This window comes from Lepisosteus oculatus, chromosome 5, assembly GCF_040954835.1.
Source record: "Lepisosteus oculatus isolate fLepOcu1 chromosome 5, fLepOcu1.hap2, whole genome shotgun sequence".
In the NCBI taxonomy this organism is placed as follows: Eukaryota; Metazoa; Chordata; class Actinopteri; order Semionotiformes; family Lepisosteidae; genus Lepisosteus; species Lepisosteus oculatus.
The window spans coordinates 25,598,318-25,620,762 of NC_090700.1; the positions used below are offsets into that span (position 1 = coordinate 25,598,318).

The window sequence follows — 22,445 nt, forward strand, 5'->3', positions numbered from 1 at the left end:
CTCCAGATCAGCTTAGAAATCTGTGTTCGCTGTAAGGTTTTTACTTCTTAATTAAACGTTTAAAATACACGTTTTGAATAGAAAAAATCATTATCTGTTGTGTTCCTGGTATGTAGAACAGATCAGCAGGTCTTTTTTTCCCAATCAGAGGGGTGTCAGATGGGTGTCATAATCTCTGGTATATGCACACCCCAGAATTTTGACTTTTTGCTGTGTGTTAAAGAAATTTTAAAAGCTAATTCTCAGCATAGATAAAAAAGCTTGGATTCTCATGTATCTGATACACATATCTTTTTCTGTTTAAATTATTTTATTTCTTAGTTTAAATCATTTTAATTCTTAGAAATTATGAAACGCTCAGTTAAAAGCATAGTGGACATAAATACAAGAGTTTGCTGCGGCATTATTGGAAACCCAATTTTAATAACAAATCGTCTGTGTTATATCCTAGAAGACACAGACCAGCGCCAGTGGGAGCATGCCCGGAGGGTAAAAGAAAATGCCTGATGAACTAGGGATTGGACAGTTTCCAAGTGCTTGTACAATCGATGTAAATGTTCAAATAAATGTGCTAAAGAAATAAACAAAAAAAGTCATTTATTCCTTTATCATATTGGCTAGCTAATGTTCTCTCTTTGCTAGTTACTTGTGGCTGTGTTTTTGCGTTGCGTAGCAACAAGGGACTATTCTCAGGCTTAATTTTTGTGTTAAATAAATTTTAAAAATTAAAATTCATTCTATACAGCAATCACATATTTGGGGACCGTTTCATAAAACTTTGATGCTTAAAATGTTTAGGGAGAAATGGAAGACTGGTGTGCATTTTTTCTTTAAACTACCACGACCAGCCATATACAGTAATATGTTTATGTCCTAAATTAGTATCGTTTATGACCTTTAGATGCGTTACAGGCTGCATCTGTAGTTATCTTAGACTTGCAGGTATATTTATTTACTTTTACGTAGAAAACACACAAAGAAAAACAAACCAGCAAACGAAGCCGAAGCAATAACCAGAAGCGAAGCGAAGCGATAACCAAAACCAAACGGGCCGAAGTCAAACGAAAGGCCTTTTCTTTCTGAAAGCCTCCATGTTAAATAGTGAATAAATGAGTTCTGATTAGCTGAAGGCTGATTAATGATGACATCATATTGTAACAGTGGTGTGATGGTTGGCCAATGGGGAAGGGAGAACAATCAAGGGTCAGCAGTGTGGACATAACAGAAAAAAACACACACAGAACACACACTGCAACGTAACACCCCCACCCATAAAAACAAACATCTAATGTTTGGACAATGAAGACAAAACCAATCAAACAATAGGCTATACTCTACCCCCAGCCAGGTCATTTCCAAGAATAAGAGTTACCCCTTTAATGGGTAGCGAAGGACATACCCCAACCCTAACAAATCCAGTAACTAAATCACATTGTAGATGTATATGGTGTAAAGGCACTTTCAAACAACCCATTCGATGCCTTGAACTAATACACTCGAACCACACAAAGATTGATCAGACAAAGGCAGTGCGTCCACAATAATAAACGACTGGGCTGCTCCAGTATCTCTTAATATTTGAATTGTTTTCTGGTCTTCTGGTTTACCTGTTAGTGAAACCAATCCTTCCATAATGAATGGTTCATAACAAGGGTCAGGAGTATTTTCAATAGTCAAAGGAACAGGAACATGGGAAACAGCATTGCTAAACCCTACACTCTTAAATTCCTGCTGCTGCTGCTGCTGCTGCTGCTTACGTTTTAGGGCCAAACAATCTGCAATTATATGACCTCTCTTGTGACAATAAAAACATTCACGCTCCTCTTTAGGACGTGGGGAACTAGTTTTTATTTGGAGAGACTGAGACTGGGAACTTGGAGAAGACAAAGTCTTCTCCACACGCGCAGATGTGAAAACGTTCTTATGAGTGAGCACGAACTCATCTGCCAAAACAGCGGCTTGCGATAAATTAGTTACTTTTTGCTCATTCAAATACACAACAATGCGTTCAGGCAAACAGTTCTTAAATTCTTCTACGAGCATTAAGTCACGCAATGAGTTAAAGTCACTCACTTTACTGGCTACAGCCCATTTATCAAAGAGAGTGCCCTTCTCCCTAGCAAATTCAACAAATGTCTGGTCTGACACTTTACAATGATTTCGGAAGCGTTGTCTATAAGCCTCAGGAACTAATTCGTAAGCCCGTAAGATTGCAGCTTTCACAGTATTGTAATTCAAACTTTCTTCTAAAGAAAGTGTAGAACAAACTTCCTGAGCTTTGCCCACTAATCTACACTGCAAGAGCAGTGACCAAACCTCCTTAGGACAACGAAGTGATGTGGCAATTCGCTCGAATGCACCAAAGTACGAATCAACTTCAGTCTCCCTAAACAGAGGAACTAAAGCAATGTGCTTACTTACATCAAAGGTGGTAGAGAGAGGATCTTGTAAAGGAGACACACTAAAGGCCTCGGAGTGGGTCGGCTGCACAGCAGGAGCATTCTTTCATGCTTCTAGCTCAAGCTGTCGGATCTTAACCTCTTTCTCTGCCTCGATCTCCATCTTACGAATTGCAAGGCGCAATTCAAATTATGCCTGGCGTACTTGGGCTTTTTCCTGTGCCTCCATGTGCAAGCGGGCCAAACGAACTTTCAGACGAGTATCGCTTTTAGACCCGGTGGAGACCAGAGAGAACGGTTCAAAGGGAGGCAAGGTGGCCTTGACCTCAGCCTCCGCTAAGTCTTCAGCCATCCCCTGTACCTCGTCCTGTTATTCCACCACCATTAGTCACCGTAATTTCTCCTATAATACGACAAGCAAACTAATAGTATCCGGAATTTCCGCAAGGTGGAGCTAATAAAGCTCAACCTCTCATGTTTGAGCTGTGGCCATCAAAGTCTTTAACGAAGATATTACTAATAGTATTAATAATGAATGACCTTGGACAAGCTGTAAGTGTAAACTCAAAGTATTGCCCTGGTCAACATTCTTTTTTTCATTGACCGTCTTTGTAAAAGTAACACCACAGCATTTCGCAATCACGCATTTGTTTCCAGTCATGCAAAGTACAGTAATTTTTGAGAATCGATTCACCATGCCTTTCACATGCTCATAAAAGAGATTGATTTAGGAACATAAACATATTACCGTATGAAAACTGTACTGTATACAGTATGTATATGTATATTTAATGTCTTAACTGTGCCCGTTTAAGTATTGAATATTCATATCTAATTTTACCACTGAAAGGAAATCTTAGTAGCTGAGCATAAAAAGAATAGGAGCATACTGCAATGCGTGTGAAGGCCATAAACTATATTAATTTTGGAACATAAACATACTGTATATGGCTGCTCTCGGAAAACATACACAAAACATGGTTTCATTATGACCAGAATCGGTCTTGAGATATTTTTAACTTGATTTACAGTATTTGAGAGGTATGTCTTAACACCGATACTACAGTACGTAAATACTGCTCACGTAAAAGTTTCTAGGTTTATATTATGCATTTCATATTGTCAAATTACTTTTGAGCAACTAATAAGAAGCGCGAAACGGTATGCGTTTTAGTTTCGTTTTGTGCTGGGACTCTGCTTTTAACAAGAATTCTAAAGTCATGATCAGCATTTATTATTGTACTGTGCTGTAATCTTGTTCTGTGCCTAGTCACATTATTTTATGCCGTTTTTATAGCGTTATCAAATCTGGTGGCGCTGTGTGTTAGTTTCCTGACTCCCATGTCACATGGTCTGTGATTGAATCCCATGGAACTATGACTTTATTTTTTAACAAACATTTCTTTGAAAAAATGAAACGTTTCCCTTGGTCAGAGATTAAATAAAACCTCACTCGCACCAAACAAATTTATATTTCTAAATATCACAACATGATCGAATTTAAGTCTTTTTAATAACAATGAATAGTCACCTATGCGTTACAAAATAAACATTTATATTGATTTGAATCGCGTTTTGATTTAAATCGTAAACGCATTTTTAAATATATGTGTTTAAAGGCGATATACTGTATAAAAGCGCTGATTCTAATGGAGTGTGTTCCGCTGGGGATTCAAAAAATTTATTTTTTTTAATCGCGTGTCTAAGGAAAATTGCAGTATAACTTTGTTCATGCTCAAACAGTGGCATGTTACATTATAATTTGGGTGTCTCCTCTTGCCAGAAAGCTCTAAATTGCATTTTGAGCGCGGTTTTTGACTTTTTCTAAATTGCAACCCATAAATAAAGCTGATAAAGCTTAGACTAACTGTATTCTAAACTGTATTACAACAGCACATTGGACAATGCAACGTAAATTGCAAAAATGCACTTGGAATCTGTCCAAGCCCTCCTACGAAAATTATTTAAACTGCGACACTGATCATTCATCTCTAAATAAACTTTATTTTATATAGCGTTTTAAGTGAATAGGTAATTAGATTGCTCATAAACCTAATCGCTTTTTCTACATAAACACAGCGTGATTGCTCTCTAAAAATGCTTTTCCTTTATATTTAGGCTCAGATTTCAACTATAGATAGTATTATTATAAACTTTCTTGGAAAAATGTATTTTATGTAAACCATGTTTGCTATTAATTCATTTAGGGCTAAAATACGTTCATTGTCTTCCAATCGAGTTGAGTTGACATTGGAAGCTTGCCACTCCCGGACTGTTAAACCAACGCATTAGCATGTTAAAGCGATTCCATTGAGGAGCCCAGCTACCAGTTAACACTGTACTTCCTACTTTGAAAATACCTGTGAAACCGGTTTAATTCGTCACAGCCAGCACTTCGGCAGAGAGGGGGTTGTACTCGTAAAGTAGAAGCAGGCGAGATTTCCAGGAAAAGACACCTCCCCCCCCTCAAAAACCCAGTAAGCAGTAATGCTTTATGTTGAAAATTGAGGTGGATTTTGTTTATGATAAAGAGGATAAACTGGGATGGGAGGAAGGTTTGGTTTTGCATAAGGGGCGGGATTATGATAATCGAAGGAATTTGCGAGAGTATAATGGTTTGAAATATTTGATTTTGTATTGTGGTCGTTATCTATGTTTTTGGTTGGTATTATGTTTATATGGTTGTTTTTGTTGGTTGGTTGTTATTATGGTTATTAATAATATGATCTATAGTTGAAATCTGAGCCTAAATAAAAAGAAAAAGCAAGTCATTACGTTTATGAGAAATCTAATTACTTATTCGTTTAAAACGCTATATAAAATAAAGTTTATTATTAATTTGCTGGACAGAGCGGTGAACATTATTATGCATAAGACAAAGATAACGATCCTGATCAGTTTAGAAATCTGTGTACGCTGTAAGGTTTTTACTTCTTAAACTTTTAAAATACACGTTTCGAATAGAAAGAAATCCTCTTCCTGGTACAGTCGCATGAAGAGAGAGGCGAAACAGCCCTACACAGCCCTGTTGCAGTACACAAATATAATCATATCGTTATTAAATTCTTTAGAAACACGATTCCATATTATATTAGCAGAAAAGCTTAAAACTACCACTTTTTCACATGCTATTTCACATTAGTTAAATTTAATTTATGTATATATTATATATTTATATCTCTGACCAAGGGAAATGTCTCATTTTTTCAAGGAAATGTTTGTTTGTTGATTGTTATCAAAAATGACTTAAAATCGATCATGTTGTGATATTTTGAAATATAAAAGTCAATTGATTGTCCATAATATCGCTATTCTATTTTTTCGAAGAAATGTTTGTTAAAAGAAAGGTCCAGCACCAGCTGGATTCGAACACACAACCTGTGTGTTGTTAGTCATGCACCTAGACCAGTAGGCTACAGGGGAAGTTGCATGAAGAGGGAGGTGAAACTGCCCTACACAGCCCTGTCGCAGTACACGAATATAATCATATCATTATTAAATTCTTTAGATACGCGATTCCATATTATATTCCCTTTTAATCAAATTCTAAAACTATGCTTGTTGACTCCGGTATCTCTTTAGTTAAAGACTTCGATGCTTAAAATGTTTAGGGAGAAATGGAATACTGGTGTGCATTTTTTACTTTAAAGAACCAAGACCAGCCATATACAGTACTGTATGTTTATGTTCCAAAATTAATATTGTTTATGACCTTCACACGCGTTACAGTATGCTCCTATTCTTTTTATGCTCAGCTACTAAGATTTCCCTTCAGTGGTAAAATTCAATATCTACAACGGGCACAGTAAAGACGTTTACAGTAAGTCTTTCTACGACAGACCAACGGACCACGAGTGCCCCTGTCGGTCAACCAATCACGTACCGCGGTATTTTGCGTCATCGCGCGTCAGGATGCACAACGCCGTAGCCAATTACCTCCGGTACGTGTCTGTACCGCGCACTTTGAATGGCTGCATCTGTATAATGATTTGTCAATGAAAAATTAAGGTCTTTTCATTGACAAAGATGGTTACAAAGAAAGTGGACCATGTTAATACTCTGAGCTTACAGCCTGTCCAAGGTCATTCATTATTAATACTATTAGTAATATCTTCCATAAAGACTTTGATGCATAAAATATTTCTGCATAATTAAAATATTTATGATAAAGGTGGTAGGTTGTGTACTTTTGTCTAACTTAGCAAGCTATCATAGTATTCTGACTTTTTAATGTTTAATGATTAACATGCTGTAATACACAGTATTATAAACAAAAATATTAAAAGTCTAAGAGTATACAACTTAAATTCTCAATTGGAAAACGATTGTCCTTCAGCAGTGACTGGGGTTTGAAACCAGGCGTTTTCTGGCAACAGCTCAAATGCTGTACATGAAAGGTTAAGCTTTATTAGCTCCACCAGGCGGTCATTCCGGATACTATTATCATAACTGCAGTATGACGTGACATAAGATGTTATGACGTAACAGGCCCACCATGTTTTATTGCAGCATACCTCGCTCATTTTGAATGGCTGTATCTGTATTCTGCTACTTATCTTCACTAATTTTCCCAGCCTATTAAAATTAACAGTAATAATGTTTGGAAACCAACAAGTGAGACAGTATGGTAAAACCTTAAAATAGCTCTGAGTTTCCTAAGTCTCTGTTGGCCCATTTTATAAATGGTGTTTATGACCAGTCCAATGCACTTGTAGTCTTTGAAAACTTGTATATTGTAACTGTTAATTACAGAGCTTTGTGAAGGACCTCTTTTGTTTGTGCTGCATTTGTGCTGGTTTGTGCCAGTTAAAGTAGTGCTTGTGCTGCTTTCATTTCCAAGATATAGTGCCTTGTTTTGTTGAGGTTATGATGTCACTCAGCTCCCCTAAAACGTCTTAGGGGAACTGAACCTGTCTAATTTGTTAGTGTTACGTTTGTGCCGGTTTGTACCGTTGAAAGTAACTTCCCAGCTGCTTTCGTTTCAAAGATATAGTGCCTTGTTTTGTCAGGGTTATGATGTCACTCAGCCACCCTACAATGTTGTAGGGGAACCAAACCGGGACAAATGAAGGACAAATGAAGCTTAATTTTATAGTATTTCTTATGATATAAAATAAAATACGTTTCTCAAATAATTTTACTTTTAAATAAATTTGTGGAGAGGTCGATGTATTCAATTTAAAGACGAAAGAGTGGCATCATTATTACAGTATTGCATTTCTAGTTTGTAAAGTAACTGATGATTTGTAAGTACAGAGTGTGTTAGTACAGTACCTGTAAACATGCTTGTCGATAATCACGTGTTTACCCAAAAAACAAAGCACTATATCTCGGAAATGAAAGCAGCAAAAACGTTATTTTCAACAACACAAACCGACACACACATTGGGTTTTATTGTTTGTGCTGTTTGTTGGGTGGGGGGGCAACTTCATGGATCTGCGTAAGCAAACATGTCCTGGGTCATTACATTACGTACTGTAAAACACACAACTTCACCTAGGTGAATTATGACAATCTAACAAAGGGAGTCATTTCTGTTTCTTCAGAGGTCAAGGTATGCCCTGACGCTGTTTTCAATACCAAGAATTTACCAGAAATACAAAGATAAAAGAACTCTGAGCTAATTGTTTCATTTTTGTGTGTAAGAACACTGTAAATACAAACACATGAATAATGAGAATGTATTAAAGAACTTAGACATATGTTCACTTCTGTTATGTGAAAATAAAAATGTTTTTCCAATATTGTCATGGTCTGCATGTGAGACAGTAGGCTTTCCAATGTTGTTTTGCAGATGTGTTATGAACTATCTGTGTCAACTTTGTACATAGTGCCCCCTTAAAAAAAACATTCTGTTTCTTTTGGTGAATGTGCACAAATGTGCTTTGCATAAAAAAGAGCAACAATAGTTTTGTCATTCATAAAGTCGCAAATTCAAGTCTTTTTAAAGGCAGACAGGTCAAATCTTTACACATCCCTTGGTGCACATGTTTATTTAAAGAAGGAGATAATGAGAAACTGATTACTTTTTCAAATTTTCAATATCCCGCTATGGAGTATTAAGACGTGCTAGTTAAAGCCTCTTTGTAAGAACATACAATTGTTGCGAATGTTGGCTTTTTTAGACTACACCCGCAACTTTTCTGATTAGGGTATGATATTAGTGACAAATTTAATTTTCTTGTTCACACAAATGCACAGAAGATACTGATATTAAATGCAAAGTCCACTGCCGCCCCCCACCTGGGCAAGCAGAAAAACAAAATTGCAGAATTGTTATCCTCGCACCCATAATAGAGAGCTTGAACTTGGCAGACTCAGGGGTAACTAAAGGTCAATGTCACCGTGCATGGTCACGTGATCACCCGAAAAATAACAAAAAGAAGCTGGGAAGCCACTTTCAATGGCCCAAACTGTCACAAACACACCACTAATTAATGAGACCAGTTTGGTTCCCTTACAACATTGTAGGGCGACTGAGTGACGTCACATCCCCCAAAAAGAAGTAACTTTATCTTGGAAACAAAAGCAGCTTAGGTTTCATCGTTTGCGCTGTTTGTAGGAGGGGCAGGTTCATGAACCTTAATTAGCGTGGGTTGTGGGGTGTTGCATTTTTTTCCAGAATCTATCATAAGTTCATTTGTTTTGAAAACGCTTAACATCAAAACAAAGAGAAAGCAAAATCATTTAGAATGGGTCTGTAATGGTTTTCTAGGTCCTATAATAAGATGATCAGGGATGTGTTATCAACAGACTTAAGGAAATGACGAAGATCAAGTAGGTATCTATGTCAGCATGCAAAGGAACTGATGATGCTTTATTCCATGCTGAAAGAAAAGAGACACAATGTTTCTGCTGTGGTGTGTACGTGTGTAGACAGGTGTACAACAGGTGTGTAGACACCTGAAAAAGGCACCACAGCCACAACATTGTGTCTCTTTCCTTTTTCTTTCAGCATGGAATAACCTTTACCTGTTCCTGTTCATCTTAATGAGATGTTTGTCTGTTTACTCTTGCAATGAATAGCACCCAAAATGTACAAAAACAGGGGCAAAGTAAAGCCCATTGTTGATCCAGTAAAAGTGTACAGAAAATCAGATAATTGTTTCACCAAATTAACTTGTTGAGACCTGTTTACTAAGAAATCTAGAATCAATCTTACTAAATTACTGTTTAAGTCAAAAATTCTTTAAGAGTTTGCTGATATATCATAATTAACAATGAGAACATTGCTTCATCTAATATCCTTCTTTGTAATGTGATGTTTTTTCTATCCAGACTTTTCATTAGGAGAAATCTGAAATACCAGACTAACTCCCAGACTGCAGAACTCTTCCACACACATTATCTGGACCGGTGTTTTTCCTTACATTAATTCTCCTAAACCACCTACATGCCTCTGCCATGTCAAGTTTAATATCTCTGGTTACTGGACACCACATTAAAGGTTATTGTGGGTTTTAATTAAAAAATTATTTCAAAATCATTTTCCTGCTGCTGCCCATACATATCATTCAACACAGGTATAGCATTACTGTACTATTACCCTCCTGATAGATATTGACCATAGATTTAATACACTGCCATACCATCCTGTTATTCTTGATTTTTTTCCCTGTACCAATCCGTAACACTCCCTTTTCATCTCTTTCTGCACTAACCTCCTGAGCTCTTTGTCCTTTAAGAAAAAGCACATTTTTTATAAGGAGTACATATTTGAGACTCTAGGGTTTGTTAATATTCAACAATAACAAAATTGAATATCATACAGCATAGTCAATCTGTGCTCACAGTATTGTGCCAAGTGAAAATGATACTTTTCTAATCCTATTTCTTTTGTGTCTTTAAAATTTGGAGTCCATGAAAATGTCTTAGTTTATCTATAATCTGTCCACACAACAGATCTGTGTATATTTTGAAATAAAAATTTGGTTGGAGTATCATCTTTTCCCTCTCTCTTCACCATATCTAGTTTGATTTTACCAGATAAAGGCTTTTGGTTTCTCCTGTATGTTGTGCTTTGTACTGTTTATCTGGAATCACCTAGTCCAATCACATTTTGTAGAAATTTGGAGTCATGGCACGACCATATTAAGGTGGCACTACAACAACTGAAGTAGTCATAACAAGCAAATGAATTTCCATATCTGTAATGGTTTTATCCTGGAAGCTGCTGTAGTCCTCATTGCTGGTTTTTAAGTGCTTGAGCAGAACTACTGTAACTTGTGTGGTAATGTGATGTTAGACTGCATCATAATAGAGACTGCTGTATCCAGACCAATTCTTTTCTGTCAGCTTCACTGTGATGTGTTCAAACAAACTTGTCCTGAACTGGAATTAATTAATTTCCTTATATCCTCATTTAATTCTAGTAGACTCATTCAAGTTTTTGAGGGGAACTGGATTTTATGGCAGATTTCACAGGCTATAGTTTAACTGTAGGGCATCTTCTTTATGATTCATAAATTCCAAATCACAAGCTTGATTACAATTTTTTTAAACTGGAAATTATATAGAGTTATGGTTAAATCTAATTTGTGATATGGTGTTTAATCAGCACTGACCTTCTTCTAAATCACATACAGTAGGTAAACTCCTTGCTCTTTAGGAATGCCATCCTTCAGATCTGGAGCACTTTTTTAGAGTGTTTGGCATTTGTTCTGGCACTGTAATTTCTTAGTATCTCAACAATAACCAAACTACCTGTGTATCCCAGCAAAGTCTAGACTCCACATCTAATGCCACATCAATAACAAACAACTACTGCCAAATATGGTTAAGAAAGAATACAAAAAGAAACTTACTTGCAGATGCCACTATTCTATTCTAGTAGAACAAAATAAAGCCAGAACTGTTGCCCTTTAGCTTCTCTGGTGCACTTCCCTGCATCTTAAAGCTTATGTCCCCAAATCCAGTTATTCTTATAATACCCTCAATTAGGAAACATGGAAAAACTTAAAACTTAATATAGCCAGACCACAGAAAGACACTGAGCTCTGTAAGGGTGTCAAGAGTATGAATTGCTATATTAGCAGGCAACAGGTAGAAAACCCTGTAAAAACAAGGGCAATCTTGGCACAGTCCATACTCTATGCCCCACCATGACCTTGGAGTACACAGGAAGGGGGATATAAAACAGAGCTCAAACACCCATGGTGATCAGAATAAGAGTGGAGAATATAGTTTAGGACAGCCACACAGAAAACACAGAAAAAGGATTTTTGTCGGGGAGACGTGTGTCTTTCTGGTGATTTTTTTCTGAACCATGTCTTTCTTATATGTATTTACTTTGTAATCTCTAGTCCTTTTATCTGTTTTTATATCTACTGTATTGCTTTGAGATGCCACTTTTAAAGGTGATATATAAAATAAAGTTTTATTATAGAGAAACATGATCAGTTTTCCCTGGTTCAGATAAAAAGATCTAAAGCATACTAGTTTGTCACTCTTCTCATTCCCTTTGCTAAATAACTTTTCATACTAATCTGATCAATCTAACTGCCTGTTTTCTGTGCTTTCTCTATCCTGCTAGATTTGCAATTATTCTGAAAATTTTCTTCTTGAAATAACACATTTCTAAATACCTTTTTTCACTGTTAACATCTTGCAGCAACTCTGCAACAAAATATACACTTAGCTCAACCTGACAGTTCATCCTGCTACCAACATTGAATAAAAAAATCTTATGATTTCTATATCTATGTCTTTATTTAGTGGTTTCATTAGTGACAAAGGCTAAACTTTCTTGGAAAAATGTCTTTTATGTGTTGCGGAAAAAACTGACTTGCTTTAACAAAGTATGTTTACAAATCCTTTCACCTGGCAATCTACCTGAATGCCCAACTATCTGAGAAGCCCTCCATGAAACCATGGTTGCTATTAATTCATTTAGGGCTCATTGACAGAATTGGTGTTTTTTATGCATGCTAATTTTCTGATTCCTCACTCTGTTTCATGTTTATAGATAAGACTTTATTGATCGCGAAGGGAAATTGATGTACATGTTCATGTACATGATGAACATGTTTGCATGTTCTTTTAAAACATACACCTTTTTGTGATTTTTTTGTATATCTAAGCAAGTGTTCCTGCATCCCTCTTCTGCACTATAGTCATGGCTTTTTTTCTGTTTGTTTATTTCAAAGCAACCCCTGCTCCATTTCTAAAACTTTTTGCCCATGTGCATTTTTGTGCACTTTAACGTCCTGAATTTTCATTTGCATTAATTTGTAGAATGAATTTGAGTTTTAGCCTTAAGTTTCTACTATCTTTTGTTTCTTGTCCTACAACTGTTATTATTGATCACCGAATTATTGTACTTGACATGACTTCATTCAGCCTTTCCTGAACGTCTATGACAGGCAGAGAGAGTGCTGTTTCTGGTGCGATCTTTTGCAGCTGACATTTCACTGTTTTAAACGAACAAGAAAGTAGATTATAAATCAGTTATTCTATATAAACACAGCGTAATTGCCCTCCGAAAATCCTCTTTTTCTTGTTCGTTTAAGAGACCTTGATCGAAACTGATTTTAGATGTCAGAAAGGATTTATTTTCTCTGTATTTCCTACATTGCTTTGTCGAGATTTTAACTTTATATCTAACTTTATATCTAGGCTCAGATTTCAACTATAAATCATACAGTAATTAATAGCAGTAAATACTGATGTTTTGTGCACTCTTACCACAAAAATATATGTTTTGTAGTTGGGATTAACTTTATTTCGTACGCGTAGCTACTCCGATTCGGACACCGAACAGTTAAAGATGGCGGCAAATCAGACACCCAGAGAGGGGGGGGGGGGGCGTCTTCTCGCCTCCATAACTAAAATGCCAAATAGGAGTGGCTTAAGCGACATACACAGTCATGTAACTGACAGTTTGAGGTAGCCTATCGTGTAAATTTCGCTTTGTTGCTGATGGGTTAAGCTTTCGAAACTCTGCCCCAAAGTCATGTGACTAAAATGCCAAATAGGAGTGGCTTAAGCGACATACACAGTCATGTAACTGACAGTTTGAGGTAGCCTATCGTGTAAATTTCCCTTTGTTGCTGATGGGTTAAGCTTTCGAAACTCTGCCCCAAAGTCATGTGACTGATTTTTCGCCCTGTTTCGTTGGTTAAACGCAATGATCACAAGCACCACCATGGTAACTGGGATGTGTAGTTTTTAATTCCGTTTGAATTATCACGCTGTGTTTATGTAGAAAAAGCGATTAGGTTTATGAGCAATCTAATTACCTATTCGCTTAAAATGCTATATAAAATAAAGTTTATTTAGAGATGAATGATCAGTGTCGGAGTTTAAATAATTTTTGTAGGAGGGCTTGGACAGCTTCCAAGTGCATTTTTGCAATTTACATTGCATTGTCCAATGTTCTGTTGTAATACAGGCTAGAATACAGTTACAGTAGTCTAAGCTTTATCAGCCTATTTAAAATATTTTTTTGAATCTCCGGCGGAACACATTCCATAGGATTCAGCGCTTTTATACAGTATATCGCCTTTAAACACATATATTTAAACACGCGTTTACGATTTAAATCAAAACGTGATTCAAATCAATATAAATGTATATTTTGTAACGCATAGGTGACTATTCATTGTTATTAAAAAGACTTAAATTCGATCATGTCGTGATATTTAGAAATATAAATGTGTTTGGTGCGAGTGAGGTTTTATTTAATCTCTGACCAAGGGAAACGTTTCATTTTTTCAAAGAAATGTTTGTTAAAAAATAAAGTCATAGTTCCATGGGATTCAATCACAGACCATGTGACGTGGGAGTCAGGAAACTAACACACAGCGCCACCGGATTTAATAACGTAATAAGAACGGTATAAAATAATGTGACTAGGCACAGAAAAAATTTACAGCACAGTACAATAATAAATGCTGACCATGACTTTAGTAGCATAAATTATCTAATTACTAAAGACATGATCGAATTTAAGTCTTTTAAATAACAATGAATAGTCACCTATGCGTTACAAAATAAACATTTATACTGATTTGAATCGCGTTTTCAACCAGCTACCAGTTAACACTGTAGTTCCGACTTTGAAAATACCTGTGAAACCGGTTTAATTCGTCACAGCCAGCATTCTGGCAGAGAGGGGGTTGTACTTGTAAAGTAGAAGCAGGCGAGATTTCCAGCGAAAGACACCTCCCCCCCCCATACTATTCAAATTGTACTACAGCATTGTAATTACACATTGTAATTGTATTACACATTGTACACATGCTTAAAAGAAAAGAGAGAAAACGCAAGCCTTCTTCAGGTGTGAGGGTCTTCTGCTCAGAATGAAACGCTAAAATGTAATGTAGGTTCTGAATGGGTTCAATTATGATTTGGGCTTGATTAAGGTCGCTGCCTTTCATCTAAAACCCTACTTGAATCCTTCTAAACTAAAAATCAGTGTTAGTGAGTTCTAAATAAAGAGGTATCCAGGTAACAGTGAAACGGGCGGACAGTCTGGGGAGATCGCCCGTTTTCCATGTAAATAGTTCCCTGGTTCCGCACCCCTTGGTGTTTCTCTCGCTCTCTCTCGGGTCACCTGATCATTAGCTCAAAAGATTTCAGTGCTTTGTGTATTGTAACGCAACGGGGGCTCAGGCGGGCTCCCTTGCCGCATCTGGTCGTCCCCATCCCAACTGGAGGCTCGAACCCGGGACTTCCACGTCTCTCTGCAGCGACCTAGCCCCGTGAGCTAAAGAGAGATCTCTCTTTATTGGTTAAATGCAATGATCACAAGCACCACCATGGTAACTGGGATGTGTAGTTTTTAATTCCGTTTGAATTATAACTGTACGTACTGTCTTCATATTTGGCCAGGACTTTAAAGAGAAGGCGCGCCAAAAAATGTCGGTGCCGTCATCTCCGCTTTAAAGGTACCCCCGTGCTGGAAGAATTTGACCTCGGAACGTTTGCCCAGTGGACATAAAAACAAGAGTTCGCTGGCATTATATCCAAGAAGACACAGACCAGCGCCAGACCGGTAAATGCCTGATGAACTAGGGATTGGACAGTTTCCAAGTGCTTGTACAATCGATTGAAATGTTCAAATAAATGTGCAAAAGATATAAACAAAATAATCATTTATTTCTTTATCATATTGGCTAGCTAATGTCCTCTCTTTGCTAGTTAGTGGCTGTGTTTCTGCGTTGGGTAGCAACGGGTGACTGTTCTCAGGCGGAAGATGTAAACAGCTTAATTTTCGTGTTAAATAATTTAAAAAAATTAAAATTCATTCTATACAGCAATCACATATTTGGGTACCGTTTAATAAAACTTTCATGCTTAAAATGTTTAGGGAGAATTGGAAGACTGGTGTGTATTTTTTCTTTAAACTATCAAGACCAGCCATACACAGAACAGTTTATGTACATTAAGTGATTAAATCTTTTCACTACCAACCAATGCACCACGAGTGCCCCTGTCAGTCATTTTGGCCAGCCAATCACTTACCGTGGTGCCCTGCGGGTAGGTTACTGTACCGCAGGTTTTTACCGCTCATTTTGAATGGCTGCATCTGTAAAAAATACACACCAGTATTCCACTTTCTTCCTAAATATTTTAAGCATCAAAGTCTTTCATTCGGTTACATACTGTGGTAATTATGGAAAAGTTTTTATGTACTCCTTCTGACTGTATTAAGTTAATATACTTCATAAAAAGTTAAAATGTTAAATTCGGGGGTGATCTGTCACTGTTTTTACAAACTTCAATTTATTAAACATCTATTTTTGAGACAGAGTGTTCCAGACCTGTTTAATTTCTGAAACTCCCTGTTACGATCCCTGCCTCCCGGCTACGGAAGAGGCAGAAGAAGGCGTAGCCTTACTCCATCAGTTTACCTATCAGTTTTCTTATTCACCACCACACCCCCGTCTCATCCTATACTTAAACACCTGTCTTTTCCTACCTCCTCGCTCAGTATTGGTTTTCCTTTCCAGCTTCCTAGTTGCACTACTTCTTCTTCTACCTTGTGTCCTTCTTGGTTTTCGGTTTACGTTTTTTTCCCCTTTTGACGATGGTTTTTCGGATCACGGCTTGGCTTCGGTACTCACGCTCTGTTTTGGATCTCTGGCTTCCCCTGGACTATCGGATTGCTCTATTGTCTATGGTTTCGGATCACTCTTTGGCTTCGGTAACTCGTTCCCTTTTGGATCTCTGGCTTCCCCTGGACTCTCGGCTCGTTTCTTCGACTACGGCTTTCTTTGGATCACGGCTAGGCTTTATCAGCTCCTGCAAGTGGGTTCATTCACTGGTTTCGGTTTCTCTTACCGAATCCGTAACACTCCCTCTGTATTCCATTGTTAACCTTTTCTATGAATACTTGCGCTATTTATCATAGTAAAAAACCTAAAACTTTTTAGAATCTGGGTGTGGGGTGTGGTGTGTTAAAACAAACTCTGCTTAACAGAGTCACTTGTAAGAGCCAGGTGACTTTCTGCTACTATAAAGCTATTGTATAGACAGATATTAAATTCTTCAAGCATAATTAGCTTTTTGTCATAATCTGCTACTTTGAAAGCAGTACACAACTTGTCAAATGTACTTTTTGTCCTTGTGCAAACTCAACAAAGGTTTATTTTTTATAATTCTGAAATTTGAACACTATGCCTTAGGGACTCATTATAGTAACATAGAAATATGGTTGCTGCAGGAAAATCAAAATACCACCACCCCCTCCCAGCCGGGTCTGTGTGAAATATCTTTTCTTACTCCAGTTATTAATCCAATCTATTTTTACTCATCCAGCTGTGTAAAATATATAGCCAAAAGGATAGCTATAAAGGTTAAATTCCAAGCTGAAAAGACTCAATGTGTCTTCTCTAACTCTTCAGTTTACAGCTTGTTCATGGTCATTCATTATTAATAGTGTAACAAACAGTAGGCATACAGATTGTACAAGCCGGTTGCAGCACGGTGACAGTACAGTCCTCAGCTCCCCTGCACATAACAGGGCTGCTGAAGTGCTGATGTGCTGGGACTGAAAGAGGTCTTCTGTAGCTCAGCTGGATAAACCTCTATTAAACAACACAGGAGAGACACATCATGTTCACAATAAGATATAATAGTAGACTATTTTATGTGTTCAGCTCTATGAGAAACAGACCAAAAGTAATGCTCTGATCACGCTTTGAACCACCTTGGTGCAGCTCGCTACATTACAGTGCTCATTACCACTACAAGGACAATAGAATTTTTTTTGGAAAGAAACAAATGTCAAAATGTTTCCTAAATGTCCAGTTGTGTAACTTTAGTTGCTTATGTAAGTTACCCAATTAAGTTACCATGTTAAAGACTTTGATGCATGAAATATTTATGATTAAGGTGGAAAGTTGTGTACTTTTGTTCAGCTTTTGTCTTGCTTTTATTAAAATTACCAACTCTATAATGTTTAATGATTAACATGCTGTAATACACAGTATAAAAATATTAAAAGTCTAAAGAGTATACAACTTAAATTCTTAATTGTAAAAAGATTGTCCCTTAGCAGTGACTGGGATTCGAAACTGGGTGTTTTCTGACAACAGCTCAAATGCCGTACATGAGACATTAAGCTTTATTAGCTCCACCCGGTGGTTTTACAAGGTGCTTTCGGATACTCATTTAACATGCAGTAAGTTGCGGTATATGGCTGGATCTGTATATAAAGGACATATTGAAGTCTTATTCACTATTTTGGATCAAACTACATACTTCATTTATAGGTAAGAAAAAAATTATACCAGTGCAGAGCCAGGTCAATGCTGTAATTATTTTATAAAACAGATAAATGAGTTTGACAATCAACATAAAAAATGATGTTGTCACTCTTACCAGAAGCTCAGACAGGATGGCTGGACACTGTCAATTAATGGGAGGCTGAAGATCCTGAAGCTGCTTGCCCAATTACCAGGATCTCCTGGTGTGACTATGTAGAACCCTGATGATAAAATTCACAACAGAACATGTAAATATATCCAGGCATTAATTAAATACTATGCATAATGCCTGCTTAATGTGTTCAGAAGAAGTCCTTAGTTTACTTTATTACAAAACAATCATGCTTGCACAATAAAAATAAAAATAAAGTTACAATGAGGTTAGCTGGTAGTGAAAGGCAAGAGACACATAAAACAAAGTGATAAAAATTAAAACAATACACACAGAGCGGGCACTGAGCTGTTATGTAAACACCTTGTTGTTACCTATACAACCTTAAAGTGCATAAATCCAGTTAGCAAAGTACATTACATTACCAATCCTAAAAAGAACAACAATAATAATAAACTTTATTTTTAAACAGCACCTTTAAAAGAGTCTTCTCAAAGCACTTTACAGAACAAGAACAAGCAAAAAACAACACATTGAGAGGAGATAGTAGATGGGTATTTGAAATACAGTAGGAAAGTAAAGGGCAGTCAAAGAACCAGTTAAATAAAAGGTAAGATTTTGAGTTTAGACTTGAAAGACCTCAGGGAAAGTTACTCTCTGATATCTTTAGGGACAAAATTCCAGAGCTTTGGTGTATAGCAGGAGAAGGCCCTGTAACCCGTAGAGTGAAGATGGGCTTGGCGGACAGACAAGAGACCTGAATTAGACAGGCAAAGGTGGGGAGTAGCACAATAGTAACTCAGATGGGTACTGAGGTGCCAAACAATTCAGAGCCTTTTAGGTGAGCATCAGGATTTTGAAACCAACATGAAGCCTGACAGAAAGCCAGTGCATGGTCTTCAGGATAGGAGTAATGTGATCACTTGCACTAGACCTGGTCTGAATTCTGGTTGCCAAATTCTGGACAAAGAGGTACCATCATTTTTTCAATGTGGATTTAGATACCCCAGCGAGTAGGGTGTTAGAATCATCAATATGAGAAAAAAATAGTCTTTGGTAACAGTTAGCAACAAAGCATGTTAAAGCAGTAGATAATGCACATTTTCTACACCAATTAACCTAAAGCTCATTACAATGTTATTATGAAGCTATGACGATCCGTTAATCCGAAACCATTACTTCATAATAGTCAAACAGTGATGTGTGGATGATCTTGACTAGCTATAGTGTGGCCAAGGACCTTCTGACTCTATTCTATTGCAACACATCTTTGGATTTCAGCTTCAACTATCCCAAGATAAATCTAATGTGATACAAGATTATCTAGCCTCTCACACCAACGGCTTATCAAAGCTGATGAGCCTTGAAGGTCTTCCTTTTACTTTTACTTCCTTCTGAAGCACTCAGACCACAAAAGAACTCTTATTTCCTATTGTTTTGCAGTTAAAATATGTTCCCTTTCTTCTTCCGTAACAGCACTGCACTATATGTAAATCCCTTGTATTTAGGCCTTTTAACTTGACTCTCGCTGACCTCTAGTGACCACTCTTTGTAACTGTGCCTGAACTGGCATCCAAGATTCTGTACCGTGCTCTGATTCAGACAGCTAATTAAGCACACCATTACTTACAAAAAACTATTCTACTCAGCATGATCTGCTATAGTCTCACAATATGTATTGAATAATGCAAATAATCTATAATACAGATGTCAACCTTAGCCATCAGTATTGACAGGTAATTACGTGTTAAGTAAAAAGTGTTTCATATGGAATTTTCTGTGATTTTGCAGGTGATGTGATGCCAGTTGGTAAGAAACAACGTTTTAGAGCCTTCAGCCCTAAACAATTTTAGCAACATTTCATATTACTATTTTTTAAACCTTTTATTTATTTATTTTTAGAATAAATACCCACACTTCAAAATAGACTCACTATTGCCTCAGAAAATATAGAAATAAAAGACACAAATCTCACTCCTTGCCTCAAACAAATCTTGAGATAAATTAATTAGAGGTAAGAGATACTGTTTGATATTAGGATGTGTGTAGTGATTTCTTGCTACCAGGTAAGTCTGCATACATTCCCAACTTGGAACATTCCCGAATAATGAGCCATTTTCATTCTTTGTGGTGCCACAGAGTCTAGGACAACTGTCAACCTCTCACTTAAGAAGAGATAAGAATTGCAAAGAAACAGCCATAAAAGTATTTGGCTATGCACAAAGTAGGCCTTTTTCATAGCCAATGAGATTTTTCATAGCCATAGAGACATGTTCAAATCAAGAGATTCCTCAACACCAGACACAGTACCATAAATCTGGGGTTGCTACATAGCAAGGAATGTAAGGAAGAACTTTTGTTAAGCTTAAGAAACTGCAACCAAACCTTAAAACCATTCATATATAAACTCTATGTACCTTAAACACCTTGTTTTACCATTCTGTTGATATTAAAGGAAGAAATCTTTACTCAAAACAAACATAACCAACTGCATTAAAGATGCCCTCGGAGGTGGTGACTCGAGACACCGCCAGGTTTTTATCCAGTAGTAGAAACCGGTAGCAGTCACTGTAGTGACTGGGGATAGTGTATGGATAGCTTCAGTTAGAATATTGCTGTGTTCAAGGTTGGCTTCTGGAAGGAAGGAAATGTATTGGGAATGGATGTGCTCGTTGTCATGGAAATTAATATTTTATTGCAGGAAGGAATTTTACATGGTCATGGAGATGCACTATAGATTATACTCGCTTGAATAAAGTGACTCTCAGTCAGTTAGCATAAATAGTGTCTTTGTGTGAAGTGCTACACAAGGGTGAAGGAAAGAGAGTCAGCATTTACACAGACAGCAGATATTCCTTTGGGGTAGTAAATTATTTTTGTCCTATTTGGAAGAAGCATTGCTTAATGGAACTGAAATTTAGCATTCAGAGGCTATACAGAAGATGATTGATGCTTCTTATTTGCCACAAGAGGGGGGCCATAATTAAATTTAAAGCACATCAGAAGGATCTCCAAAGAAGCACACAAAAATAGTGATGAGGCAGCAAGCAGCACTGGAACCTACTCAAAAATTGATTGTTGCCTCTGAAGTCAACATGCAAGACTTAGTACCCTGGTATGAAAAGGAGCATGCTGGCTTCTATTGATTTCACCATCAGCAATGTCAGCTTAATTTTTTGCTCTCTCAGTTGTTTTTTTAAAAAACCAAAACTTCTTCAGAACTGTTAATAATACAATTTAAAAAAAATACTAAGTGTTGGGTAATTGTGGAAAAAGGAGGCAAAGAACACAGAAACACCCAAAGCTACCTGAGAAAGGAAACTGTAGAGGAAAAGGAAGACCAAAGTAGTTCTACCACTGCTCAATGGTTTATAAGGCACCATTCTTGTCAATCTGAAGACCACGAGTTCCCAGTCAGCCTTAAAAAAAATCTTTATAGGACTGACAGACTTCAGAAGACTTCAAAAATCTAAAAAATTATCAGGTTTTACTTAAGAATTGAATAGATTGAATAAAAGGATAAATGGGGTACAGGGGTGCATTCTGCAGACCAAGACGTAGAATGAAAAACAGACTATGTACTTTTACACCTGCTCCAGAGGCAGAACAATCTAGAGGCCAAACTGATGGACATGTGGAGTCCTGGAGGAAAGCAGGAGTGGGTCGATGACCCAGTTCACTGAGAATCTTATCGGGGAGCTGACTGAATTTCCCTCCAACTATGACTTGGAGATTGAAAGGGCTCACAGAGCCCTGGACCCTAAATCCTCAGACCCCCAGTCCAGAACAAGTTACTAGTTACAGCATAAAAAGCCTTGTTAAAAAAGGTATAATAGTCTAAATACTAAGAGCACTAATTAGAACACATGCAGATGCAGCCATTCAAAACAAGCAGGTGATACCGCATTATAATGCGATGCACTTGTCGCAGTGTAACGCAAGTTACCGTATTAATGCCGTATATTCTCGCATAGTTCCGCATGGTACCACAAGTAATATAATAGTATCCGGAATTTTCACAAGGTGGAGCTAATAAAACTCAACCTCTCATGTTTGAGTCATGTTTGAGTGAAGACAGTGAAAACATTTGTAAGTCTGTCCCCCTTCCCCGCACGGACAGACTTACAAATGTTTTCACTGCCTTCACTTTGTCGGGTGTGATTTTTTGGCAAAATACAGGCTGTTAACAGACTGTTTCGCGTTCTTCCTAAGATTGTTGAGCA

At 37.2% G+C, this 22,445-nt stretch overlaps 1 protein-coding gene across 1 annotated transcript in view; it reads right to left on the minus strand.

Moving 5' to 3' along the window:
- Positions 1-22,445, minus strand: part of LOC107076776 (transmembrane serine protease 15) — a 135,582-nt gene that overhangs the window by 71,118 nt on the left and 42,019 nt on the right. The window contains exon 2 of the mRNA XM_015342102.2: positions 18,226-18,331. Within this exon, the coding sequence (XP_015197588.2) occupies positions 18,226-18,331 (106 nt within the window). The remainder of the gene's footprint in view (positions 1-18,225; positions 18,332-22,445) is intronic.